Raw genomic sequence first — 26,080 nt, 5'->3', positions numbered from 1 at the left:
ACTTTCCAAATAATATTAATTTACTTCTAATATATACATAATATATATCAAATAAAGTATATACCATCCAATAATTGAAATGGTCTAATTTAAACAATCAGTCCTTTATTAACTTAAATCATGGTATTATTTAAACTATATATGTATATATATGCATGTATATACTCTACATCTTATATATTTAATACTTTGTTAATAAGATTTTAAGTAAATATTGTACTAAATCTCTACAACTCCACATATTGTTATTATTATTATTGATGTTGTTATATCAAAATTGTAATTTTACATTATTTTCTGAATTTATCCTTATTTTTTCATATGTATTTTTGCTGGTGTAATATAAATAATTCTATGTTATTACTAATATATATATTATATATGTAATACTGAATTATGAATGTTTTGTTCTAGAATTATATTGATATTGCTGTTTGAAGTTTTCATGTTTACAAAAGTGTAAGTCTAGATGAAGTCGAATGTGTTTAAAATCAAGTATAGAAAACTAATGTAAAACTCTATCATTGTGTAAAGTTCTGATATTTGTTCCTGTATTTATCTCTTCCAGTTTAAATGAGGGGCCAGTTTTGTTCTCTTTCCTTCTTTACTATGATTGGTCAGTGGTGTCCTGCCTCCTGGACTAACATTAGTGAAAAATAAGAAGGAGTAGTTAATTCACTAGCAGTGTCCAGTAGCCAATCCCAGGCCAGGAGGTGGGGCTTAGCTCCAGCACAGGTGGGGGAAGTCCTGCAGGAGGAGCTTGTGTCCAGTACCCCAGACTGGAGGCTCTCTCTCACACACACAAAACCTCTCCAACACCAACGGGATGTGTGTGTACCGAGCTCTCCTGCAACTCCTGCCACTCCTGCTCAGCCTGGACACTTCAGGTGAGTTTTTAGAGAAAGAAAACAAACACAAGCTCACATTAGATCAAGACATCCAGTCTAGATCAGACAGCGCAGGACAACACCATAAAGAGCACCATGAGGTGTGACTGACCATTGCTGTCAATGGTGTTATAACAGGCAACTGTTGTTGTCAATGGTGTAGTAGTAACTGTTTTTTGTTATCAATAGTGTAGAAGTAGTGTAGTGTGATTGTCGAAGTTATAGCCATAATCAACCTTTGTTGTCAATGGTACAGGAAAAATTGGTTGTTGTTGTCAACAATGTAGTGATAATTGACTGATATAGTAATAACTGAATGGTGCAGTAGTAATTGATGTCAATTGTGTAGGGATAATTGTTTTTTTTTTATCAATAGTGTAGAAATAATTGATGATTGTCAAAGTTATAGCCATAATCAACTTTTGTTGTCAATGGTGCAGGAAAAACTGGTTGTTGTTGTCAACAATGTAGTAATAATTCACTGATGTAGTAATAACTGACTGGTGTTATAAATGGTATAGTAGTAATTGATGTCAATGGTGTAGTAATAATTGATGGTTGTCAATGGTGTAGTAATAACCAACTTGTCAACTGTAGTAACATTGAAGTGCCATAGTAATAATTGACTTGTTGTCAGTGGTGTGGTAATAATTGACTGTTGATGTCAATGGTGTAGTAATGATCGACTGTTGTTGTCAATAGTGTAATAATAACTGACTGTTGATGTCAATGGCATAGTAATATTTAAGTGTTGTAGTAATAATTGACTGTTGTTGTCAATAGTGCAGTACTAATTGACCGTTGTTGTCAATGATGTAGTAATAATTGACTGTTAATGGTGTAGTAATAACTGACTGTTGTTGTCAATAGTGTGGTAATGATTGGCTGTTGTTGTCAAAGGTGTAGTAGTAATTGACCGTTGTCCATGGTGTAGTAATAATTGACTGTTGCCCATGGTGTAGTAATAATTCACTGTTGTTGTCAATGGTGTAATAATAATTAAATATTGTTGTCTATAGTGTAGTAAAAACGGACTGTTGTTGTCAGTAGTGTAGTAATTATTGACTTAATGTTAACGGTGTAGCAATAATTGGCTATTGTTGTCAACTGTGTAGTAATAATTGACAATTGATGCCAGTGGTGTAGTAATAATTGACCAATGTCAGTGGTATAGTTATAATTGACCACTGTCAGTGGTATAGTAATAATTGACCGACATCAGTGTTGAAGTAATAATTCACCGCTGTCAGTGGTGTAGTAATAATTCACCGTTGTCAGTGGTGTGTTAATAATTGACTGCTGTCAGTGGTGTATTTATAATTGACTAGTGTAGTAATAATTGATCGATGTCAGTGGTGTAGTAATAATTGACTGATGTCAGTAGTGTAGTAATAATTGACTGTTGTTGTCAGTGGTGTAGTAATAACTGATTGATGTCAGTGGTGTATTAATAATTGACCAATGTCAGTGATGTAGTAATAATTGACTTGTTGTCAGTGGTGTAGTAATAACTGATTGATGTCAGTAGTGTATTAATAATTGACTGTTGTTGTCAGTGGTGTAGTAATAACTGACTGATGTCAGTGGTGTATTAATAATTGACCAATGTCAGTGGTGTAGTAATAACTGACTGATGTCAGTGGTGTATTAATAATTGACCAATGTCAGTGATGTAGTAATAATTGACTTGTTGTCAGTGGTGTAGTAATAACTGATTGATGTCAGTAGTGTATTAATAATTGACTGTTGTTGTCAGTGGTGTAGTAATAACTGACTGATGTCAGTGGTGTATTAATAATTGACCAATGTCAGTGGTGTAGTAATAACTGACTGATGTCAGTGGTGTATTAATAATTGACCAATGTCAGTGATGTAGTAATAATTGACTTGTTGTCAGTGGTGTGTTAAAAATTGACCGATGTCAGTGGTGTAGTAATAACTGACTGATGTCAGTGGAGTAGTAATAACTGACTGATGTCAGTAGTGTAGTAATGATTGACTTTGTTTTCAGTAGAGTAGTTATAACTGACTGATGTCAGTCGTGTGTTAATGATTGACTTTGTTTTCAGTAAAGTAGTAATAACTGACTGATGTCAGTGGTGTAGTAATAACTGACTGATGTCAGTAGTGTAGTAATGATTGACTTTGTTTTCAGTAGAGTAGTAATAACTGACTGACGTCAGTCGTGTGTTAATAATTGACTGTTGTTGTCAGCGGTGTAGTAATAATTGACCGATGTCAGTGGTGTAGTAATAATTGACTGTTGATGTCAATGGTGTAGTAATAATTGACCGATGTCAGTGGTGTAGTAATAATTGACCAATGTCAGTGAAGTAGTAATAATTGACCAATGTCAGCGGTGTAGTAATAATTGACCGATGTCAGTGGTGTAGTAATAATTGACCAATGTCAGTGGAGTAGTAATAATTGACCAATGTCAGCGGTGTAGTAATAATTGACCGATGTCAGTGGTGTAGTAATAATTGACCAATGTCAGTGGAGTAGTAATAATTGACCAATGTCAGCGGTGTAGTAATAACTGACTGATGTCAGTGGTATAGTAATAATTGACCAATGTCAGTGAAGTAGTAATAATTGACCAATGTCAGTGGAGTAGTAATAATTGCCTGATGTCAGTGGTGTAGTAATAATTGACCAATGTCAGTGGAGTAGTAATAATTGACCAATGTCAGTGGAGTAGTAACAATTGACCAATGTCAGCGGTGTAGTAATAATTGACCGATGTCAGTGGTGTAGTAATAATTGACCAATGTCAGTGGAGTAGTAATAATTGACCAATGTCAGTGGAGTAGTAATAATTGACCAATGTCAGTGGAGTAGTAATAATTGACCGATGTCAGTGAGTAGTAACAATTGACCAATGTCAGCGGTGTAGTAATAATTGACCGATGTCAGTGGTGTAGTAATAATTGACCAATGTCAGTGGAGTAGTAATAATTGACCAATGTCAGTGGAGTAGTAATAATTGACCAATGTCAGTGGAGTAGTAATAATTGACCAATGTCAGTGGTGTAGTATTTGTTGTGTACAATGTTATAGTAAGTTTGTTGTGTACAATGGTGTAGTGATAATTGGTTGTAAACTACTGTGCAGTCATAAATGGTTGTTGTTATTAATGGTATAGTAATAACTGGCTTCATCACGTTCTGTAATGATTTTGTTCAGTTTTGACTGTCTGTACAGGGTGTCCTGTGCACTCTGGCTGTGTTTCTGAGGGCACTTTAATGACGTTCCAGTGTTTGTTTGTGTCGAGCCAGAGCTGTATTGTCTTCTGCTTCCATTCTTGTGGTGCGTTTCCTCCATGCGTGCTTTCAAAGCTGCCTGTTCTTTTCACCACCCTTTTCCCATAATGGGTCGTCAGCTGAGCTGTAGAAGGAGAACAACTTTAAAAGGCAACGAGCTGCACGTTTGCTGTGTTTATTTTAACTTCAGCAAAAATCTAATTTACACAGTCCGGCTTAGGGTCAGGCAGAAAGGCACAGTGCTGTGCAAAGGATGATGGGAGTGGAAATCCTAACAGTGGTGGGCAGTGACCTTGACTCAGTGTGGAAAATTGGATTAGCGATGATAGTGCTAGCAGAGCAGATCATGCTGGAAGTAATCACACGGTGGGCGTGGCCGACAGATACTCTAAACTGACAGGCCACTTTATGAGACCCCAGTCACTTATAAAGTGTTATAACACAGTTTCAAGACTCAGGTAGCCTAGATAACCACGGTCATTTTAGAGTTCGCTCAAGTTTTAAGTTTCAGTGTTCATGAAATCTTTTTTTCCAGTGGGGAGCATTTTTTTTTGTTCAATTACTGTAACAATCTGCAAATATAAACGTATAAATGTTAAATTTGCATTTTGAATCTTTCTGAATATAAATAGTTCAAAAAATGTCTCATCACCCACTGAACACCTCTGTGTGTGTGCTTGTTTTTGTGCCTGCAAGGCAAACGTTCTTCCCTGCCCTTCCCTATCATCACACACACACACACACACACACACACACACACATACGCACACACACACAGAGAGTAGGTGAGGTATGTAAACAGGCATCGGCTTGTTTCTCTCTGAGTCTGCTCTGAAGAAACAAGCGTGTGTGCACAGCTTTTCTGTGTGTGCATTTGTTTTCTTTGTGTGTGTGTGTGTGTGTTTAGTGTATGTTTTATGTGTGTGGATGTGTGCATGTTTAGTATGTGTTTGTGTTTCTGTCTGAGTGTGTGTTGTGTGTGTGTCTAGATTAGTGTGTCATAGGTGTGTGTAGGTATGTATTTGTGTAAATGTGTGTGTAGGGGTGTATGTGTGTCTGTGTGTATGTATAAGTGATTATGTGTGTTTTGTTTGTGTGTGTGTGTGTGTCTAGATAGGTGTATGATAGGTGTGTGTAGGTATGTATTTGTGTATGTAAGTGTGTGTAGGGGTGTATGTGTGTCTATGTGTATATACAAGTGATTATGTGTGTTTTGTTTGTGTGTGTGTTTTGTATGTGTATGCTTGGTGTGTGTGTATGTATGTGTGTTTTGTATGTTATGTGTATTATGTGCATGCATATGTGTGTTTTGTCAGTATTTGTGTGTGTGTGTGACATGTGTGCATAAGTGTGTTTGTAGGTGTGTGTGTATATGTGTGTATGTGTATGAATGTGTTTGTCTGTATGTGTTTGCGTATGTAAGTAAATGTGTTTAGGAATTTATGTGTGTTTGTGTGTGTATATAAATGTGTGTGTATGTGTGTGTGTATCTCTGCTCACAATCTTCACAACTATTCTCTTTTATTGGTATTTAGCCCTTTGTGAGGACATGATGTCCTCATGATGATAGGAAAACCTGTCAGTGTGTTTGTTTCTGCGAATAGACTTGCTTTATGAGGACTTATTATGCCAGACTCAGTGTTCTGGTCCAGTTCTCATTAGCGCTGTGCAGATGAAGAGAATGTGCCTGGTCATTTCTCTCATTTCTGAACAGACTGCTGGTTCAGATGTGGCCATAATCTCCAGATTAAATCTAGATCTGGACCCACATGCGGTCAGAAACTCAGTTAGGCCTCAGATTTCCAGCCCTCATTCAGTACAGAGCTGAGCAAACACGAAACATCAGACATCTGAACTTTTTAATGTAATTAAAGCAGAAATGCATAAATGCCACCAACTGTTCATACATGCCCTGCCATCCAGCACCGTCACTGTTCTTAATAATAAAAGACCAATTTGGCTGCAGAACAAAATTCTAAAATGATTTGAATGTTCTACTTCTGAGTAAGTCTTATAAAATAAATATTCACAACAAAGTCCTAATAAAATTTATATCCAGAACGAAGTCTGGTCCCAGTGTCTGTAATAACTGAGTAGTTACATTTTAACAATACCTGCAATAACAATGTAACTACTGTACAGTATTCACTGTTACAGATCCAGAGTACAACCTTAAAGAAGAGGGGTGTCCACATATTTTTCTATATTCATCTATGTCCTTTATCACCTTAATAGCTAGAACCTGCCATATCGGTATAATCTGGTTAGACAGTGTTGGTACTTACCATCATGTTTTCCCAAGAAAGTGATCTAGAACTTTAGAGTACACACTTAAAAATGATGGTTCTTCAAGGGTTCTTTAGTAAAGCAAATGGTTCTTTGCCTGGTGAATGTGTCTTCAGATGTGTTGTATATGGTTCTTTATATGCTCAAAAAGGGTTCTCTTGCATGAAGCTTGACATGGTAACAATAGCAGGACCCTTTTGGTACTACTTAGAACCAAAAAGCTTCTTTGCCTTCATAGAATGGTTCTTCAGATCGATGGCGAATGTGTTGTACATCATTCTACATAGAAGCTTTTTGAAAACAGTTCTGTATAGCACCAAAAAGAGTTCTGCTATTGTTGCGATGTCATGCGTGACACAAGAGAAGAGCCCTTTTTTGGTGCTAGATAGAACCCTTTTCAAAAAACTTCTATACAGAACCATCTACAGCACATTCTCCATCAATCTGAAGAACCATTTCACCATGCAGAGAACACTTTAATCATGCAAAGGGATTCTTTGAGTGTTCATGGTTCTGGATAACTCTTAATTAAATAACCCTTGAAGAACCATTGGTATTAAGAGTGCATTACAATACATGTAAATAAAAACACATATCAATTTCAGTTTTTACTGATGTCATCCAGATATTGCTTTTGGGTCCCTACAATATGACACGTTTTTATTATATGTAATACATATTTAATATGTATGCTACTTTATAACTATGTGCTGTGTAAATACTGTCATATTACTGAATGCCAGAACTTTGGTTATGTTACCATGTCACAACACAAGAGTACCACTATTACTATGTAATAACATAAGAGAAAATATGCTGTTACAACTGTAGAGATACACTTGTGTAGAAACTAAAGTTGATAGATATATTTTTACATAAACTGTGTGACTGTAGTCTTTCTGTAACGGTGAATTCATCACCAGTTGTTACAGTATTACTGTATGTATTATTAACGTGTAACTACACAGTTATTAGAGACAATATAGCGTAACCTGAAGATCTAATAAAATAACTTCCAGAATTAAGTTGTAATAAAAAATGTAAAAAAAAATGTTGTCAGAATGCCTTTCCAATGTTTACAAAAATGACTATAAATATATAATGATTATTATAAGTATTTATTTAATAAATAGATGATTAGAGTAGATTTTTGACCTTCTGTTGTTCCCAAAAACACCTGAAATGTTGAATAAAAAATGTAATGTTTTCTTTTTGTGTCTACTTTCTAATATATAAATGTTCATTCTATATGAATATATCGCTGTTAGAACAAAACCTCGTATCTCCAAAACAGTAACTTTACAGGAGAAGTAAAAAACATACTTGACTCTTAATGTAAGTCAATGGAACCAGAATTTTTTCCAAGCCATTTTGGGTCAGTTATTTTGGTCCATTCAGTATGGAATTTACACACAATATAAAGGACAGTAGGTATTTTCCAATTATGTCAAAAACTGAGAACCAACAAAAATGGAGATACAAGGTTTTGTCCCAACAGCAGCGATAAATCTAATAAAATTATTAATATGGCAAGTTGTAACAGCATATTTTCTCTTATGTTATTACATAGTAATAGTGGAAATGTGCATATCTAAAACAAATCAATCCACAAACAGCTGTAACAGAGTAAAACTGATGAAAACACTGTATCTCTGCAGTTGTATTTTTAAGGAAGACAGAAGTTTTAAAGATAATTTCTGTAAAAAAAAATACATATGAAGAATAATTATTTATTCTGTTGGTCTTTCCACGCAAAATGACCCCACAATACAGCAATGCAGCATTTTAAAAGGTGTAAAAATAAAAATGGAAAATGTTACAGTTGTGAGATTTGACACTGAAGGGTACCGAGTTACATTGCTTGTTTTTTGTTTGTGGCTGATCTGAAAACAAAGGGACACAGTAGAGAAGGAACGTGACGTCTCAGGTTGCGAAGGACCTGAGGTCAGAATTTATGGCTGAAGGTCGTTTGAGGTGTGTCAGGATGAAGTGCTGTAAGAAAGTTCAACAGATGCTGAAGTGACTACAGCAGCAGAACAATAGCAAAGCCATTAGACTCGTATTAGACAGGGCTATTTTAGACTGTACACAGGAAAGAGCTACTGTAGACCCCCCTTCCCGCATCCCCCACCGTCTCTCATACACGCACTGTCTCACTCAGGCATTCACTGGCCACTTTACTAGAAACACCTACCTTGTGCTTCCAATAACTGGCCACTTTATTAGAAACCAACCTTGTAGTTCCACTAACTGGCCACTTTATTAGAAACACCAACCTTGTTCTTACGCTAACTGGCCGCTTTATTAGAAACACCAACCCTGTACTTCCACTCACTGGCCACTTTATTAGAAACACCCACTCTGTAGTTCCACTAACTGGCCACTTTATTAGAAACACCAACCTTGTTCTTACACTAACTGGCCACTTTATTAGAAACACCAACCCTGTACTTCCACTAACTGGCCACTTTATTAGAAACACCAACCTAGTAGTTCCACTAACTGGCCACTTTATTAGAAACACCTACCTTGTGCTTCCACATACTGGCCACTTTATTAGAAACACCTACCTTGTACTTCTGCCAATTAGCCAATTTATTAGGAACACCTATTGTGGAGGGAATGTCTTTTTTGTGGAGGATAGCCAGGTGAATTAGCAGTCTCTAGTCCAGATGTTTAAATAGACAGTCTTGGTTCTTTATGCTATTCATGCTGATGCTGATAAATATATGAACCCTTAAAAGAATAATCCGGTGAAAAATCATCTGTACACAATTTTACACTGATCGCAGATTTCGTCAATCAGCCACACCATGTTTAATGTCCGAATTTTGCTTCTTTAGTTTAGCACTGGAGTTACAACGCTAACTTTTTAACTAGAAATCAATAGTCACCCAAATCTTTTCTGGAAATACAGCTGCAAAATTCCTCTCAACCCACTCAAATCACATCCAGGTGTTCCAGTTGGTTGTTAGGAGACCCCTTTTCTCTGTAGCTTCTAATCATTTTTTCAACTCCTGTTTTTCAGTTTGACTTTGGATTATCTTACATCTGATCTCCTCACAAATATTTTTGAAACATCAATAACTTGTACTTAACAGCTATTTTGACTAGAAAATAAGGGCCTCTGACCTCTGTGTGGTGCTGTATATGGGACATATTATTATATATATTATATACATGGACTGATATGTCCAGGTTTTGTGCAAACTTGTAGGAAACTCTATGACTTACGGTAAGCTATAAACATCAACTTAAGAATTTAAGATTAACAGTAATTTAAAACAGAAATCATGAACCGGTCCTTAATAATGAGTCATACTGTGTCCTGAACCACATCGAGAAGTCTGCACTGCCTTAATGAAGATCTGGATGCAGTTTGAGATGGTTGAGGGATGTTTTGTAGACGTGTTTATAAAAAAAGGTTTGGGTGACTATTGACTTCTATCGTTTGTTAGTAACATTAGCCTCCAGCGCTAAACTAAAGAACCAAAAATTTGAACACTAAACATGCCTTGGCTGATCCATTAAGTGGAAAACTGTGTACATTTGATTTAAATGTTGGTCAATGATAAAGTTCAACGTTTAAGGCCTAAATCCAGATGTTGAGAACTCACTACGTGCCAAAGATTGAATGTTCTTTATTTCTGACCATCTTGAATGGTTAACAGTTGTTGCATCTTCCAAAATAGACTCTTATAGTTCACTATGAGTGTTACTGGTTGAGATTTGAGGTTTGGGTTTATAGTTTTCAGGGCCTCAGAGAAGAATCAGGAGCTCCTGGACATTCTGTATAAACAGATTCATTTTTCATTCTTGAGATAAAAGACACACTCGCGCTGCGTTAGTGGGAGTGTTCGGTGCTGAGTGTGTGTGGTGTCTGATGGATGATGCGTTAAAAGTTTTACTGAACTGGCTTTTCTCGCTGGAACACTTTGCTAGCACTGCAGGTTCATACACAACTGTTTCTCTTCTTACAGTTTCAGGACAAAAATGTCCCAGCTTTGAATTAAAACCACAGAAAAGCAGGACTAACCTTCAACGTCAAGAAGAAAAGCAGAAAGCGTATTTAATTACAGTTTCCATTCTTTTAAAGAGACTCGCTTTCAGCTTCTCAACAAAATCTGCAGAAACACCTCCAAAGTTCAGTCTTAGAAGGTTTAGCATCTTCAGCTTCTCACCATCAAAATAATCCACTTCATGTTCTCCTCTCTCTCAAAGATGAAAGCTTTCAGTGCTGTTTATCTGATGGGGACAGTTTTGGTGTCTACCAGGTCTTCCAGGTGGTTGTTAGGAGCCTCATTTTCTTTGTAGCTTTTATTCAGTTTTTTGAAAACTTTTGGAAGTACATAGTAGGTGTTTCTAATAAAGTGGCCAGTGAGTGGAAGCACAAGGTAGGTGTTTCCAAAAAAATGGCCAGTTAGCGGAAATACAAGGTGGATTTTTCTAATAAAGTGGCCAGTGAGCGGAAAAACAAGATGGGTGTTTCTAATAATTTGGCCAGTGAGTGGAAGCACAAGGTAGGTGTTTCTAATAAATTGGTCAGTTAATAGAGGTACAAGGTAGGTATTTCTAATAAAGTGGCCAGTGAGTGGAAGCACAAGGTGGGTGTTTCTAATAAATTGGTCAGTTAATAGAGGTACAAGGTGGGTGTTTCTAATAAAGTGGCCAGTGAGTGGAAGCACAAGGTGGGTGTTTCTAATAAAGTGGCCAGTGAGTGGAAGCACAAGGTGGGTGTTTCTAATAAATTGGTCAGTTAATAGAGGTACAAGGTGGGTGTTTCTAATAAAGTGGCCAGTGAGTGGAAGCACAAGGTGGGTGTTTCTAATAAAGTGGCCAGTGAGTGGAAGCACAAGGTAGGTGTTTCTAATAAATTGGTCAGTTAATAGAGGTACAAGGTAGGTATTTCTAATAAAGTGGCCAGTGAGTGGAAGCACAAGGTGGGTGTTTCTAATAAATTGGTCAGTTAATAGAGGTACAAGGTGGGTGTTTCTAATAAAGTGGCCAGTGAGTGGAAGCACAAGGTGGGTGTTTCTAATAAAGTGGCCAGTGAGTGGAAGCACAAGGTGGGTGTTTCTAATAAATTGGTCAGTTAATAGAGGTACAAGGTGGGTGTTTCTAATAAAGTGGCCAGTGAGTGGAAGCACAAGGTGGGTGTTTCTAATAAAGTGGCCAGTGAGTGGAAGCACAAGGTAGGTGTTTCTAATAAAGTGGCCAGTGAGTGGAAGCACAAGGTTGGTATTTCTAATAAATTGGTCAGTTAATAGAGGTACAAGGTGGGTGTTTCTAATAAAGTGGGCAGTGAGTGGAAGCACAAGGTGGGTGTTTCTAGCAAAGTACAGAGCAGTATACAGTGTCTAGTTTTCAACAGTTTTCAAACTTTTTTCCATTGATTTTCTCCTTCTTATGCAGATAGATTATCTTCTATCTAATCTCCTCAGAAATATTTTCTAAAACATGAACGATTTTAATAGCTATTTTGACTAGAAAATAAATAAAGGGTGTCTGACCTTTATATAGTGCTGTATACAGACCATATTATCATATTTAAGGATTTATATGTGTGGTTTCCTAACCCGTTCAGGATGTTGACCTGATCTCTACATTCTTTCGTCTGAACTATCCAGAGTTATGACCGTCATTAACACTCAGGTTGGCTTTTTATCAGAGATTTGATTCATCAGCAGCTCAACGCCACCATTCATATCCCATAATCCTCTTTAATATGGCAGATTATATGTGGTCAGTCTAGCTGCTTTAGCAACACACGTCCTTCATGACCAGCCACGAAGGCTGTGTTTATCACTGAACTGTAAATATCTCTTAGAAGTCTAAAATGAACTCTTAGAAGTCTAGAGTTATTACTGTTGTTTTAATATGTGGTTAAAATGGAATTACATGATGTTATTTAGGTACAGTTACATAATTAAACAGTGAATTCTGTAGTTATGCAACAAATTACATTCACATTTACAAAGTAGGTGTTTCTAATAAAGTGGCCAGTGGAGGTACAAAGTAAGTTTTTCTAATAAAGTGGCCAGTTAGTGGAAGTACAAGGTTGGTGTTTCTAATAAAGTGGCCAGTTAGTGGAAAAACAAGGTAGGTGTTTCTAATAAAGTGGTCAGTTAGTGGAAAAACATGGTAGGTGTTTCTAATAAAGTGGCCAGTTAGTGGAAAAACAAGGTTGGTGTTTCTAATAAAGTGGCCAGTTAGTGGAAAAACAAGGTAGGTGTTTCTAATAAAGTGGTCAGTTAGTGGAAAAACAAGGTTGGTGTTTCTAATAAAGTGGCCAGTTAGTGGAAGTACAAGGTTGGTGTTTCTAATAAAGAGGCCAGTTAGTGGAAAAACAAGGTAGGTGTTTCTTATAAAGTGGCCAGTTAGTGGAAAAACAAGGTAGGTGTTTCTAATAAAGTGGTCAGTTAGTGGAAAAACATGGTAGGTGTTTCTAATAAAGTGGCCAGTTAGTGGAAAAACAAGGTTGGTGTTTCTAATAAAGTGGCCAGTTAGTGGAAAAACAAGGTAGGTGTTTCTAATAAAGTGGTCAGTTAGTGGAAAAACAAGGTTGGTGTTTCTAATAAAGTGGCCAGTTAGTGGAAGTACAAGGTTGGTGTTTCTAATAAAGAGGCCAGTTAGTGGAAAAACAAGGTAGGTGTTTCTTATAAAGTGGCCAGTTAGTGGAAAAACAAGGTAGGTGTTTCTTATAAATTGGCCAGTTAGTGGAAAAACAAGGTAGGTGTTTCTTATAAAGTGGCCAGTCAGTGGAAAAACAAGGTAGGTGTTTCTTATAAAGTGGCCAGTCAGTGGAGGTACAAAGTTGGTTTTTCTAATAAAGTGGCCAGTGAATGTATAATTCGGTGCTGTTTAAATAACATATTCAGGAAAAATTGGCCAAATGCCTGCTATTATATGATTATTCCAATTTAGAAAATTATGGATCTGAAAAGGGCGAATGCTAAACAGACTTTATGCCTCAAGTAGTATACAGTCTCTCTCTCTCTCTCTCTCTCTCTCTCTCTCTAAGTGGACGTGGGCTGGAACTCGTCATTAGCTGAACTTGCCCTTTCTCCATATCTTCCACATAGATTACACTTCACTCGAACACAACCATCTACATAAATATGATTTAGGCTCTTCTACTGTCTCAGCGCTGATGTTTATAAAGCAGATTTCTCAGTGCTGGAACTCATCAGCTGCTCTTTGAAGTGGTGTGCAAATACTTTTACACACACGTGTATAATCTCATTACATGCAGAACCTCAAAACCATGAAACATTACAATTATCAGTGCTTCTTTTCTGGTTTCTGAGACTTTCAGTAAATCAATTTAGCATCATTACTGAAAGAAGCCTATGAATATTCATTACTACCCACTGAATATTAATTAGAGTTAATGATCAATTAGACACAGGGGTTTATTTTGAAAAGTCACAACACTGGAACAAAAAGCAGCTTCTGGTTGTGAACGGAGGATCATTTTAACAGCCTGTTTACAAATGAATGGATGTTTCAAATCAGTGTTAAAACCCTTAAAGCGACAGTTTGTCAGATGTAGCCAATCAGCCAAGATGTGTTTGGTGCTTCTTGAGTTTTGCACTGCAGCTACGGTGCCAATGTAATGGAAACTTGTCCCCCACTAATTAATATGGTGCTAACTGAAGGCCTAAATGATCATGTTGAGTTGTTTATTAATCTCCTATAGAACCTCCTTGTTGACCCTGTACGCCATACTGCTATCTACAAACAGACCATGACGTAGCATAGCTAAAGCAGGAGTAGCTGTTTTTATCCTTGAGGCCTGAACTTTATCTGTAAATTTGTCCATTTTTGTAGGTAAATGTGTGATGATTTAGATATGCAGTTAGCGCAATGCTAATGTGTGTGGTAAGCTTCCATCACTTGTTAGCTCCATTAGCCTTGTAGCTCCAGTGCAAAACTACAGAAGCAAACTTCTGACACCAAACATGTCTTGGCTAATCAACTAATTTGGGGTCTTTGGAATTTTCCCACCGGCTAGATCCCCCCTAAAAACTAGAATAGTGAAGCCTAGCATGAGCTTAATGAGTCACATGAAGCTCTGCTGTCTTTTCTAACTGCTGCTAATTCAGGCCAACACCAACGCCAACTGCTAATTCTGTTACACAGCTAACAAACAATCGATAACTCAATAACGTTTACGGACGGCTGTGGCATCACTGGGGATCAAACTCACAACCTCCCATAGACAAGGCCAACACTTAGACCAGCGGTCGCAACCCAAACATCAAGAAGAGCCATTTAGTCCTTTCAACAAAAATCAAACCACCTTCGGAGCCACATTTTATGTTCAATTTATGGAAGTAAAGTTTTACCATCTTGGCTGTAAATATGTCTCAGTATGTACAAATGTACTAGTATAAACTTAATAAAACTAAAAATATAAACAAAAACACAGACTTACTTTGCTCTGCTTTAAGCTTTAGATCAGCTAGAGCTGCTTTTCTCGCATCTCCAGCAGGAAACTTTTCTAGAAAAGTTTCTAATAAAACGTCTCTCTGTAGTCCCTTCTCATTCACCAGCTTGCTGTTCGAATTTTCCCGTTCCACCCTAAATGAGAAGAATGTAACTGCTGCACCATTTAAGGTGGAACGGGAAAATTCAAACAAGAAGCTGGTGAATGAGAAACTTCAGCCTCGTGACTTTTTAGTGTTTGACAGTTTCTTGTTGCAGATTAAACATATCAGGAAACCAGCTGGAGTGATTATAAACACAAATAAGTCCATTCATCTCCAAATTATCGATGTCCGTCTTAAATCTCTCTCTTTGACGTTTCGTAGGCTAGGCGAGATAGTTGTCTGTGTTGCTATGGTGACCAGCAGTCTGCGCTGATCTTCAGGGTTAAAGGGTGAATCAGCAGTTCTACATTAACTCCAGAGTTTAAGACCATTTATTGTTAAACTGTGTTGAACGATCAGCAGAGCTTTATTTTACTGTAAAGGAGGATTATTTTATTTTTACCTACTAAACTAATGGGGCTGTGGAGCCACAACGGGGCAGTAAAAGAGCCATGTTGCTGACTCAGATGGATGCAGGAGCCTCACAAAGACAGTTTTACATTTTGTTTGCCATACAATCAATTTAGCCTCTCTCTCTGCTCCCTGAGCCATCTCTGTTATGATGGACTATTAAGGGAAGAGCACTGCGGTGTTCTGGTTTGTGTTCAAAGCTCCATTACATTCACACACACTCAGATATGCTCATACAGACACGACTCAGTCTAACTCCCTGAGTCAGAAGAGGAAGCCACTGCTAACAACGTAAAGAGAGAAACAGACCCTGTGTGTGTCTTCTATTGTTACGATGTCAGGCTTGTTGCAATAGAAGAACCCTTTTTGATGCTATATAGAACCATTTTCCAAAAGATTCTATATAGAACCATCTACAGCACGTTCTCCAATGAACCCTTTAAGCATGCAAAGAGTTTGTTAAGTGCTCATGGTTCTATACAGAGCCATTTTCTTTACTAAAGAGCCCTTAAAGAACCATCATTTTTAAGTGTGTTTCTAAAGTGCATAGCAGGTTAACTTAGGACACTGTAACATAGTGCTACTCAGACAAATCACATCTTTTGATGATTTACAAAAACATAATCTAGACAAAACAACCTGCTCCTGTAGGGTAAAACCTCATTTAAAGCTCATCAGGGTTCTGAGGATGTCCTGATGGCGATAACAGGGTGGTGTTTATGTATCGTACCGTGACTCTGGTGGAGTTAGGAAGTAAAATGTTCTCTGATAAGAGAAAATGGGTTCCTGCTTCACCACAACTCCCACACGGCCTATTATTAAAAACCTGGATCATACAGAGCGTAATAGGTCAGATCCACCCTTAGTATGAGTTACAGTGTTCTATATTTCAGTGAAGAACTGGGACTGTTAGAGCTCGGCCTTCAGTTCGGGCCATAAATGTCAAAACTCAAAAAAACGTGAAAAAACCCACCTCTATAATAATGCTAATTTCTGCTAGCGCCCCTATAGGATATCTAATAGTGTGTTAGCACTAAGCTAATGGCTATAGTGGGGAGAATTGTTCCACCTCTCCTCTGAAAGGTGTAAACACCTGCCCCACAGCGGAAGCCGATGATGTGAAAAAAATTGGGGGGGGCATCTGCGGTGGCCAGTCAGAGTCCAGGGAGGGCACTGGCCACCTCGGTCACCCCTTTAAAACCACACATGGTTATGTGTTTTATATTTAAGCTTGTAACAGACAGTTTTACAGTGACTGAAATGTTTCTAGAACTTCCAGAAGGACTATAGTGGCCTAGAGTAATTATGTTGGTAATCTAAAGTTTTAGGCCTTCTGTTCAGCTCCTGAAGTCCTAACCAATGGGAGAGCTTGCTCGGCTGTATCTGCCTAGATATCTCCGAGATGACAATCCTGATTGGATAATTTTTGGTTGATTTTAAACCCTTTTGTTTCCAGCCAAAACTCAACAGTGAACTAAGAGCATCACTATAATGTTTGATAATTATGATAATTAAAAAATTACAGACATCTATTTACCAGAAAGCATTAGGCCTCCTTCAAAGGCCTAGAAGGCCCTGAGAGTCCTCCTCTGATATTTATGCTTACTCTGATGATCTGGACTGAAATTACTGTAGGTTATTGTTGTTTGGTTTGTTGTCTAACTAAGACTTTTTAAAGGGGCCCATATTCTACATTTTTCTTGTATATCTTTTCCCTCAGGTCCCCTTAAATGTTAGGGAGTTTTTTTGTGCACCCAAAACAACCATAATTCATTTTTACATTACCTTCTTTATCCCATACAATACTTACATTACCTCTCTTTATCCCATACAATACTTACATTACCTCTCTTTATCCATTACAATACTTACATTACCTCTCTTTATCCCATACGATACCTTACATTACCTCTCTTTATCCCATACAATACCTTACATTACCTCTCTTTATCCCATACAATACTTACATTACCTCTTTATCCCATACAATACTTACATTACCTCTTTATCCCATACAATACCTTACATTACCTCTCTTTATCCCATACAATACTTACATTACCTCTTTATCCCATACAATACTTACATTACCTCTTTATCCCATACAATACCTTACATTACCCCTCTTTATCCCATACAATACTTACATTACCTCTCTTTATCCCATACAATACTTACATTACCTCTCTTTATCCCATACAATACTTACATTACCTCTCTTTATCCCATACAATACTTATATTACCTCTCTTTATCCCATACAATACTTACATTACCTCTCTTTATCCCATACAATACTTACATTACCTCTCTTTATCCCATACAATACTTAATACCTCTCTTTATCCCATACAATACTTACATTACCTCTTTATCCCATACAATACTTACATTACCTCTTTATCCCATACAATACTTACATTACCTCTCTTTATCCCATACAATACTTACATTACCTCTCTTTATCCCATACAATACTTACATTACCTCTCTTTATCCCATACAATACTTACATTACCTCTCTTTATCCCATACAATACTTACATTACCTCTCTTTATCCCATACAATACTTACATTACCTCTCTTTATCCCATACAATACTTATATTACCTCTTTTTATCCCATACAATACCTACAATAATGAGCTCTGTTCTGTTCCGCCTCATTCCAAAAGCAGTCCAGGCTGAAACACTCCTTATAACTTCAGAATGAGGTGAATGGGCAGAGCTAAACTGACTCAGGCTGAATAGACATACATGTAACTCTCTCTACCTGTCTTTATCTCTCTCTCTCTCTCTCTCTCTCTCTCTCTCTCTCTCTCTCTCTCTCTCTGTATAACTCTCTCTACCTATCTTTATCTCTCTCTCTCTCTCTCTCTCTCTCTCTCTGTATAACTCTCTCTCTACCTATCTTTATTTCTCTCTCTCTCTCTCTCTCTCTGTATAACTCTCTCTACCTATCTCTCTCCTCCCGATCTCTTTACTCTCTCTCTCTCTCTCTCTCTCTCTCTGTATAACTCTCTCTCTACCTATCTTTATTTCTCTCTCTCTCTCTCTCTCTCTCTCTGTATAACTCTCTCTAACTATCTTTATCTCTCTCTCTCTCTGTATAACTCTCTCTCTACCTATCTCTCTCTCTCTCTCTCTCTCTCTCTCTCTCTCTCTCTCTCTGAATAACTCTCTCTACCTATCTTTATCTCTCTCTCTATATAACTCTCACTCTATCTTTCTCTCTCTCTCTATAACTCTCACTCTATCTTTCTCTCTCTCTATCTCTCTGTATAACTCTCTCTCCACCTATCTTTATCTGTCTCTCTCTCTCTCTCTCTCTCTCTCTAGGTGTCTGTGCTATTCGTGTTTATACGTCTGGTAACGTGGAGGCTGTGAATGGGACGGATGTTCGGCTGAAGTGCACCTTCTCCAGCTCCGCCCCCATCAGACGCACCACCCTCACCATCTCCTGGAGCTTCAGGCCTCTGGGCCCCGGACAGGAGGAGACTGTACGCACCCGCATAATGACAGAATATACTTGGGATATATTAATATATATATATAGTATAGGTACTCTCACATACAGTGTAAAGACCAACAGGCATTTTCAAATAATGTCAAAAACTCAAAAAACATTTTCTTCTGACAGCAGCGATATATATATATATATATGGGCATTTTTTTATTAAACATAGGTCATTACATGTATATAATACATATGAATATATTCTTATTACACATGTGTGCTACTGTACCTGAAATGACCACTCATTGAGGGTCACTGCTCTCTGTTCTACATTCTTTAGGTGTTCTATTACCATGACAAGCCCTTCCCTCCATCTGAGGGGCGTTTCCTGAAGAAGGTGATATGGGCGGGGGATGTTTCATCGCGGGACGCCTCCATCGTGGTGCGAAACGTCAAGTTCAGTTATAACGGAACCTTCAGCTGTCAGGTGAAGAACCCACCAGACGTCCACGGAAACGTGGGAGAGGTGCGGCTACGAGTGGTCACTTCAGGTGGGTCAACCGCTGATCTAGTGAAACAAATCTAAACAAAATAACATAGATACACACTTCCTGGCCACTTAATTAGAAACCCCTCCCTTGTGGCTGTTTCCAATAAAGTGGCCAGTGAGTGGAAATACAAGGTAGGTGTTTCTAATAAAGTGGCCGGTTAGTGTAAGCACAAGGTTGCTGTTTCTAATAAAGTGGCCAGTTAGCGGAAGCACAAGGTGAGAGTTTCTCATAAAGTGGTCAGTGAATGGAGGTTCAAGGTAGGCGTTTCTAATAAAGTGGCCAGTTAGCAGAGGCATAGGACCTATAGGCCTTAATCTGTTGTGAGGAGTCACTTTTTTTCTCTGCTTTCTTTTTCAGCCTCTTTCTCCGAGATTGTAATTCTGGCTGTTGCCATTGGGGGCGCTGTGCTGCTGACGATTATCATCCTGATTGCTGTTGTGTCTATCCGGCGGTGTCGGAAGCTGGAGAGGATGGAGCGGGAAGGCATTCCCAGGAGACACAAAGAACCCATGCTGTGGTGAATGAAAGAGAGAGAGAGAGAGAGAGAGAGAGAGAGAGAGAGAGAGAGAGAGAGAATGATGTACAGCACCAGTCAAAAGTTTGGTATTTCTCACTGGAATAATTCCGTATGAGTTGTAATATGTGGAAATTAGTAAATATAGGTCCAAACCTTTGACTGGTACTCTTGCGCCCCCCTCTGGGCTGGATGTATGCATTGTATGATATGTTGAGACATGTTGCAGTGGGTGAGAGTGGCTTATCTGTCCAGGACTGATGTGGTTTAGTTTGGCATTTCATGAATTATTTTATATCCAACTGAAAAACACTCTGTGGTGAAATGGTTCTGCTTCCTCAACCCACAAACACACATAAAGCCTTTAAACTCTCAGTGTGTTTCTTACTTAACTCCAAAAACTCCAGCAAACTGGATACTTTATTACTTACACCAACCTTGTACTTCCTCTAAATGGCCACTTTATTAGAAACGCCTACCCTGTGCTTCCACTATCTGGCCACTTTATTAGAAACACCAACCTTATACTTCCACTCTAACTGGTCACTTTATTAGAAACACCTACCTTGTACTTCCACTAAGTGGCCACTTTATTAGAAACACCAACCTTGTGCTTCCACATACTGGCCACTTTATTAGAAACACCTACCTTTATTAGAAACACCTACCTGGCCACTTTTTCTGCAAACTGGTGTTTATTAGAAACACCTACCTTGTACTTCCACTAAGTGGCCTCTTTATTAGAAACACCTACCTTGTGCTTCCACATACTGGCCACTTTATTAGAAACACCTACCTTGTGCTTCCGCTAACTGGCCACTTCATTAGAAACGCCTACCTTGTGCTTCCGCTAACTGGCCACTTTATTAGAAACACCTATGTTGTGCTTCCACTAACTGGCCACTTTATTAGAAGCAGCTTGTACGTCCACTCCAGCTCCAGTTTCTAATGTCTACAGTCTCTAACCAGCAACTTCCAGATACAAGAGAGGGGTTTCTGATAAAGTGGCCAGGACTAATAAAGTTCAACACATTTTCTAGGTCAGCTTTGCTGGGGTATTTTTTAATGTCTGTGCCTCATCAGTATTGCTGTATATAAGCTAATAGCGATGTGCTAATTGTTATTAAAAGCAATACTCCTTATTAGTTTTAAATGTAGGGGCCTTATTATTCAAGGCTCAGGAAAATGTATTTTATTGCACATTTAATATCTGTGATGTAGAAATTTTCCTGCTTTCTTGTCAAAACCTTGTAGAATTTCTTTTAGTTTGTTATTTTCTTTACATCGTTTGATAACGGCAGCTGCCCTTTACACTGTGTGAATATTTTTTGATGAATGGATTAATAAAAAAAGGTCCAAAATGACTGAAATGTTGTATTAATATACATTAAAAATTAATAGGCATTAGCATTAAATCATGTAGCACAGCACTGTATCCCTTAGCCTCACCGACGATGCTATAATGTTTTCATGTTCATAAGTGTTCACTTACTACAATACCCAGCATGCATTACGCTAATACAACACAACCATTGGGAATCCCTGTGGTGCCAAACAATCCGACTGCTAGTTACTGATTTAGAGGCTAATAAAAACATTTGGTGTTAGCTAGCATTAGTTATTTAGCACTAACATCAACTGGTCTTCAAAATAAAAGTCACTGTCAGTAGTCTTTCACTTCCACCTTCAAGATATGTCATCAGAAGGGGTGTTTCCTTGTCTTTAAACTGGATAATTAAGCTGTAGAGGCTAATGCGGCACCGCTGTCGGAGATGAGTAGGCTTATTTATGACAGATGTAGCGATGGTTACATGTTTTATCTTGCGCAGAGCGCCCCCTTAAGAGTGTTCTCCAGATGAATTAGCAAAGTTTAAAATATATTCATTCTATATTCCTATACATTGAGTTGAAAAAACATTTTGGACTTCTAACTGAACTTGGAGTGACCCTGTACCTGAATTAAGTTTCTTTTATTAAAACTATCAACTGAATATTCCATTTTGTCACTACCGAAACACCAAATGTTTCAGTACTGACTGTTTCAGTAGTGACAATTTTAGCTCATTTTGAGCTCAAAAACACAGCCAGTGCATGGCCAGCAAACACAGCTTTAAACAGCTGTACATATATACACACATAAAATCAACGTAATTTTCATTAAAACACTAAAAAGTGCTTAATGGCAGAGAATATGTGTTTCGGTAATGACAATTTTAGCTCATTTTAAGCAGAACTCAAAAATGCTAGCATGTACATGACTAGCAAACACAGCTTCAAACAGCTGTACACACACAAAATCATCACATTCTTATGAAAACACTTAAAAAGTACTTAATGGCAGAAAATATGTGTTTTGGTAATGACAATTTTAACTCATTTCAGTTTGAACTCAAAAACACTAATCAGTACATGACTAGCAAACACAGCTTTGAACAGCTCTACACACATAAAATCATCATATTTTTCATTAAAACACTACAAGAGTACTTAATAGCAGAAATTATTTGTTTCGGTAATGACAATTTTAACTCATTTTAAGCAGAAAAAATCCTAGCCAGTATGTGACTAGCAAACACAGCTTTGAACAGTTTTACACAATCATCATGTTTTTCATTAAAGCACTATTAAAAAGTACTTAATGGCAGAAAATATGTTTCAGTAATGACAATTTTAGCTCATTTTGAGCAGAACACAAAAATGCTAGCCAGTACATAATCAGCAAACACAGCTTTGAAGAGCTGTACACACACAAAATCATCATATTGTTCATTAAAACACTAAAAAAGTGCTGAATTACAGAAAATGTGTCAATTCTTAATGTTCCAAACTGATTTTCTGACTTTGGGACACATTTACTTCAAATCAATGGGATCTAACTGCTCACCATGTGGCCATGAGTGACAGGGATGCAGCCTCACTTCCTGCTCTAAAAGACAGGGGCGTGGCTAAAATAAGCCCCGCCTATAGACTAAAACTCTGTGTTTCAGTGGTGACGAAAACATGAGACAGCATTTTGTTATTAAAAATATAAACTCATGATACTCAGGTGTTGAGGTCAGGGCTCTGTGAGGGTCAGTCAAGTTCTTCCACACCAAACTCACCCAGTCAGACCTTTATGGAGCTGCTTTGTGCACTGGGGCTCAGTCATGCTGGAACAGGAAAGGTTCTTCCCCAAACTGTTCCCACAAATTTGGAAGTGTATAATTGTCTAAAATGTCTTGGTGCTAAACCATTAAGGTTTCCCTTCACTGGAACTAAGGGTTCTAGACCAACCCCTGAAAAACAGCCCCATATCATCATCCCTCCTCCACCAAACTCTACAGCTGGCACAGTGCAGTCAGGCAGGTAACGTTCTCCTGGCATTCGCCAAACCCAGACTCGTCCATCAGACTGACAGATAGAGAAGCGTGATTCGTCAACTGTTAACACCTGAAATTAATAATTAGGAGGGGTGTCCCAATACTTTTGTCCATATAGTGTATCTAAGCTCTGAATATGTCATTGTTTTTTATTTATTTTGTATTTTTCTGTGGGAGCTCAGTTTGGACTAACTGAGTGGAACGATCCATGTATAACAGTCTTTGTGCTATTCCATACCTGCTAGCGTTAGCGAGTAAGTGCTATGATGATAAATGTACCGCAGCAGAATGACTGAGGGATTTGTCGCTTTGTTTGGGGTTTTGTGGTGGTGACCGGACTGTCCGACAGCTGTACTGGCCCTGTCCTCTCTGGATATGTTGCTGCTGATGTGACAGTTGGTGTAATAAAACAAAACATTTGCTAATGTACATTGGTGTACATTTGTGTTTGCTAGTTATGTACTGGCTAGCGTTTTCGAGTTCTGCTAAAAATGAGCTAAAATTGTCATTACCGAAACATTTTCTGCCATTATGTACTTTTTAGTGTTTTAATGAAAAATATGGTGAGTTTATGTGTGTAGAGCTGTTCAAAGCTGTGTTTACTAGTCATGTACTGACTAGTGTTTTTGAGTTCTACTAAAATGAGCTAAAACTGTCATTACCGAAACACATACTCCCTGCAGTTAAGCACTTTTTTAGTGTTTTAATGAAAAATATGGTGATTTTATGTGCGTACAGCTGTTCAAAGCTGTGTTTGCTGGTCAAGTACTGGCTGGCGTTTTTGAGTTTTGCTTAAAATTAGCTAAAATTATCATTACCGAAATGCATATTTTCTGCAATTATGTACTTTTAAGTGTTTTAATGAAAAATATGGTGATTTTATGTGTGTACAGCTGTTCATGTACTGGCTAGCATTTTTGAGGTTTGCCTAAAATGAGCTAAAATTGTCATTACCGAAATATATTCTATATTCTATATTCCATATACTCTACCATTATGTACTCAAGTGTTTTAATGAAAAATATGATGATTTTATGTGTGTACAGCTGTTCATAGCTGTGTTTGCTAGTCACATCCTGGCTAGCGTTTTTGAGTTTTGTTTAAAAAGAGCTAAAATTGTCATTACCGAAACGCGTATCCTCTGCAATCAAACACTTTTTCAGTGTTTTAACGAATAATATAGTGATATTGTGTGTGTACAGCTGTTCAAACCTGTGTTTGCTGGTCATGTACTGTATGTTCTGCTCAAAATGAGCTAACACTGTCACTTTAAACATAATAACGTGACTAAATAGTCCCATGATAGATTATATTTACATTTGATTAACATTCTGCATCATCATGATTGAGTCTGAAGGATCAGGATCAAGAAACAGAAACTAGAGAAGTACTAAACTGTCCAGTGCTTTAGAGCTCCAGGGAAGTAATCCTATTTTAAGGGAATGCTGCCCCCTGTGGGGTGGGTTGTGTTACTGCATGGAAAAATTCTCATTTAAATACTTCCATTTCAAGATATTTTGGCTGGGAAAATTATTAATGTGTTATTCTAGCAGAAATATGTGTAGCAGTATCACTTTGATGAAGTAAAGTAAAAGTACCTTTCCAAAGCAAAATCTCAGGTACTCAAGTTCTAAGTAAGTCCAGCATCTGTCAGCATAGAAACTGACATTTGCCATACATTTTTCTTCTTTTTTTGGTCTAAAATAAAATGCTAAAGCTCCAAAGTGCTGAAAGCAACACAAAAGAATGAAGTTAAACCCAAAAAAGAGAAGGCCTAAAATCACCTCTTTAAAAAAAAACTTTCAAAACCTTTTAAATAGTTTGAGTAAACTGCTCTCTAATGCACTTCACTTCCTGTAGTGTATTACAGTCTGTCAGAATGACTGTGTGGATCATATGAACGTTATAGAGCTTTTTAAATGAAACAGTAGAAGCCATATCGCCCCCTACACTTCCTGTAGTGTATTACAGTCTGTCAGAGTGACTGTGTGGATCATATGAACATTATAGAGCTTTTTAAATGAAACAGTAGAAGCCATATCGCCCCCTACACTTCCTGTAGTGTATTACAGTCTGTCAGAATGACTGTGTGGATCATATGAACATTATAGAGCTTTTTAAATGAAACAGTAGAAGCCATATCGCCCCCTACACTTCCTGTAGTGTATTACAGTCTGTCAGAATGACTGTGTGGATCATATGAACGTTATAAAGCTCTTTTTAAATGAAACAATAAAAGCCATATCACCCCTTCAGAGCCCTTAAGATGACATGGTGATTATTTGTTATAAGACGTGGCCACAAATTAATATATTGAGGCCACAAATTAATATAAAGAGTCTCCAAATTACTATATTGAGTACAAAAATGACCAAATTTATGCCACGGGTTAAGTTTGTGTCCTCAATATAGTAATTTGTAGCCTCAATATATTAATTCCTGGTCTCAATATAATAAATTGTCCCCTCAATATAATAATTTGTGGCCTCAATATAGTAGCTATTTACAACCCCATTTCCAAAAAAGTTGGGACACTGTGTGTAAATAAAAATAGGATGCAATGATATGCAAATCTTGTAAACCATACTTTTAAAGGAAAATACTACAATGAAAATATATTAAATGTGGAAACTGAGAAATTTTATTGTTTTTTGAAAAATATATGCCCATTTTAAATTTGACGCCAACAACATGTTCCAAAAAAGTTGGGTGCCAGACACTCATGCCATGTGCACTAATGCCCCCTATACCATCATGAACA

General features: G+C 37.6%; 1 protein-coding gene across 1 annotated transcript; it reads left to right on the top strand.

Annotated features, from left to right (window-relative positions):
- Nucleotides 1–788: 788 nt before the first annotated feature.
- LOC118802369 (myelin protein zero-like protein 2) lies at nt 789–20,509 on the top strand. The gene is made up of 4 exons (XM_036562888.1): nt 789–887; nt 18,778–18,938; nt 19,236–19,446; nt 19,804–20,509. The coding sequence occupies exons 1-4, from the start codon at nt 827–829 to the stop codon at nt 19,965–19,967; spliced, it is 597 nt and encodes a 198-aa protein (XP_036418781.1). The 5' UTR covers nt 789–826; the 3' UTR covers nt 19,968–20,509.
- Nucleotides 20,510–26,080: the final 5,571 nt, after the last annotated feature.

Source organism: Colossoma macropomum, unplaced genomic scaffold (genome assembly GCF_904425465.1).
Source record: "Colossoma macropomum unplaced genomic scaffold, Colossoma_macropomum, whole genome shotgun sequence".
Lineage (NCBI taxonomy): Eukaryota > Metazoa > Chordata > Actinopteri > Characiformes > Serrasalmidae > Colossoma > Colossoma macropomum.
Note: the sequence above shows the minus strand (reverse complement) of the source record. Positions and strands in the feature narration are given on the sequence as shown.

What these genes read in the sequence shown, in the direction of transcription:
- LOC118802369 (XM_036562888.1), top strand. Translation starts at nt 827, where the DNA reads ATGTGTGTGTACCGAGCTCTCCTGCAACTCCTGCCACTCCTGCTCAGC. An exon ending in GCTCAGCCTGGACACTTCAG is followed by an intron (nt 888 to 18,777) that starts GTGAGTTTTTAG and finishes CTCTCTCTCTAG; the next exon opens with GTGTCTGTGCTATTCGTGTT. An exon ending in GCCCCGGACAGGAGGAGACT is followed by an intron (nt 18,939 to 19,235) that starts GTACGCACCCGC and finishes TACATTCTTTAG; the next exon opens with GTGTTCTATTACCATGACAA.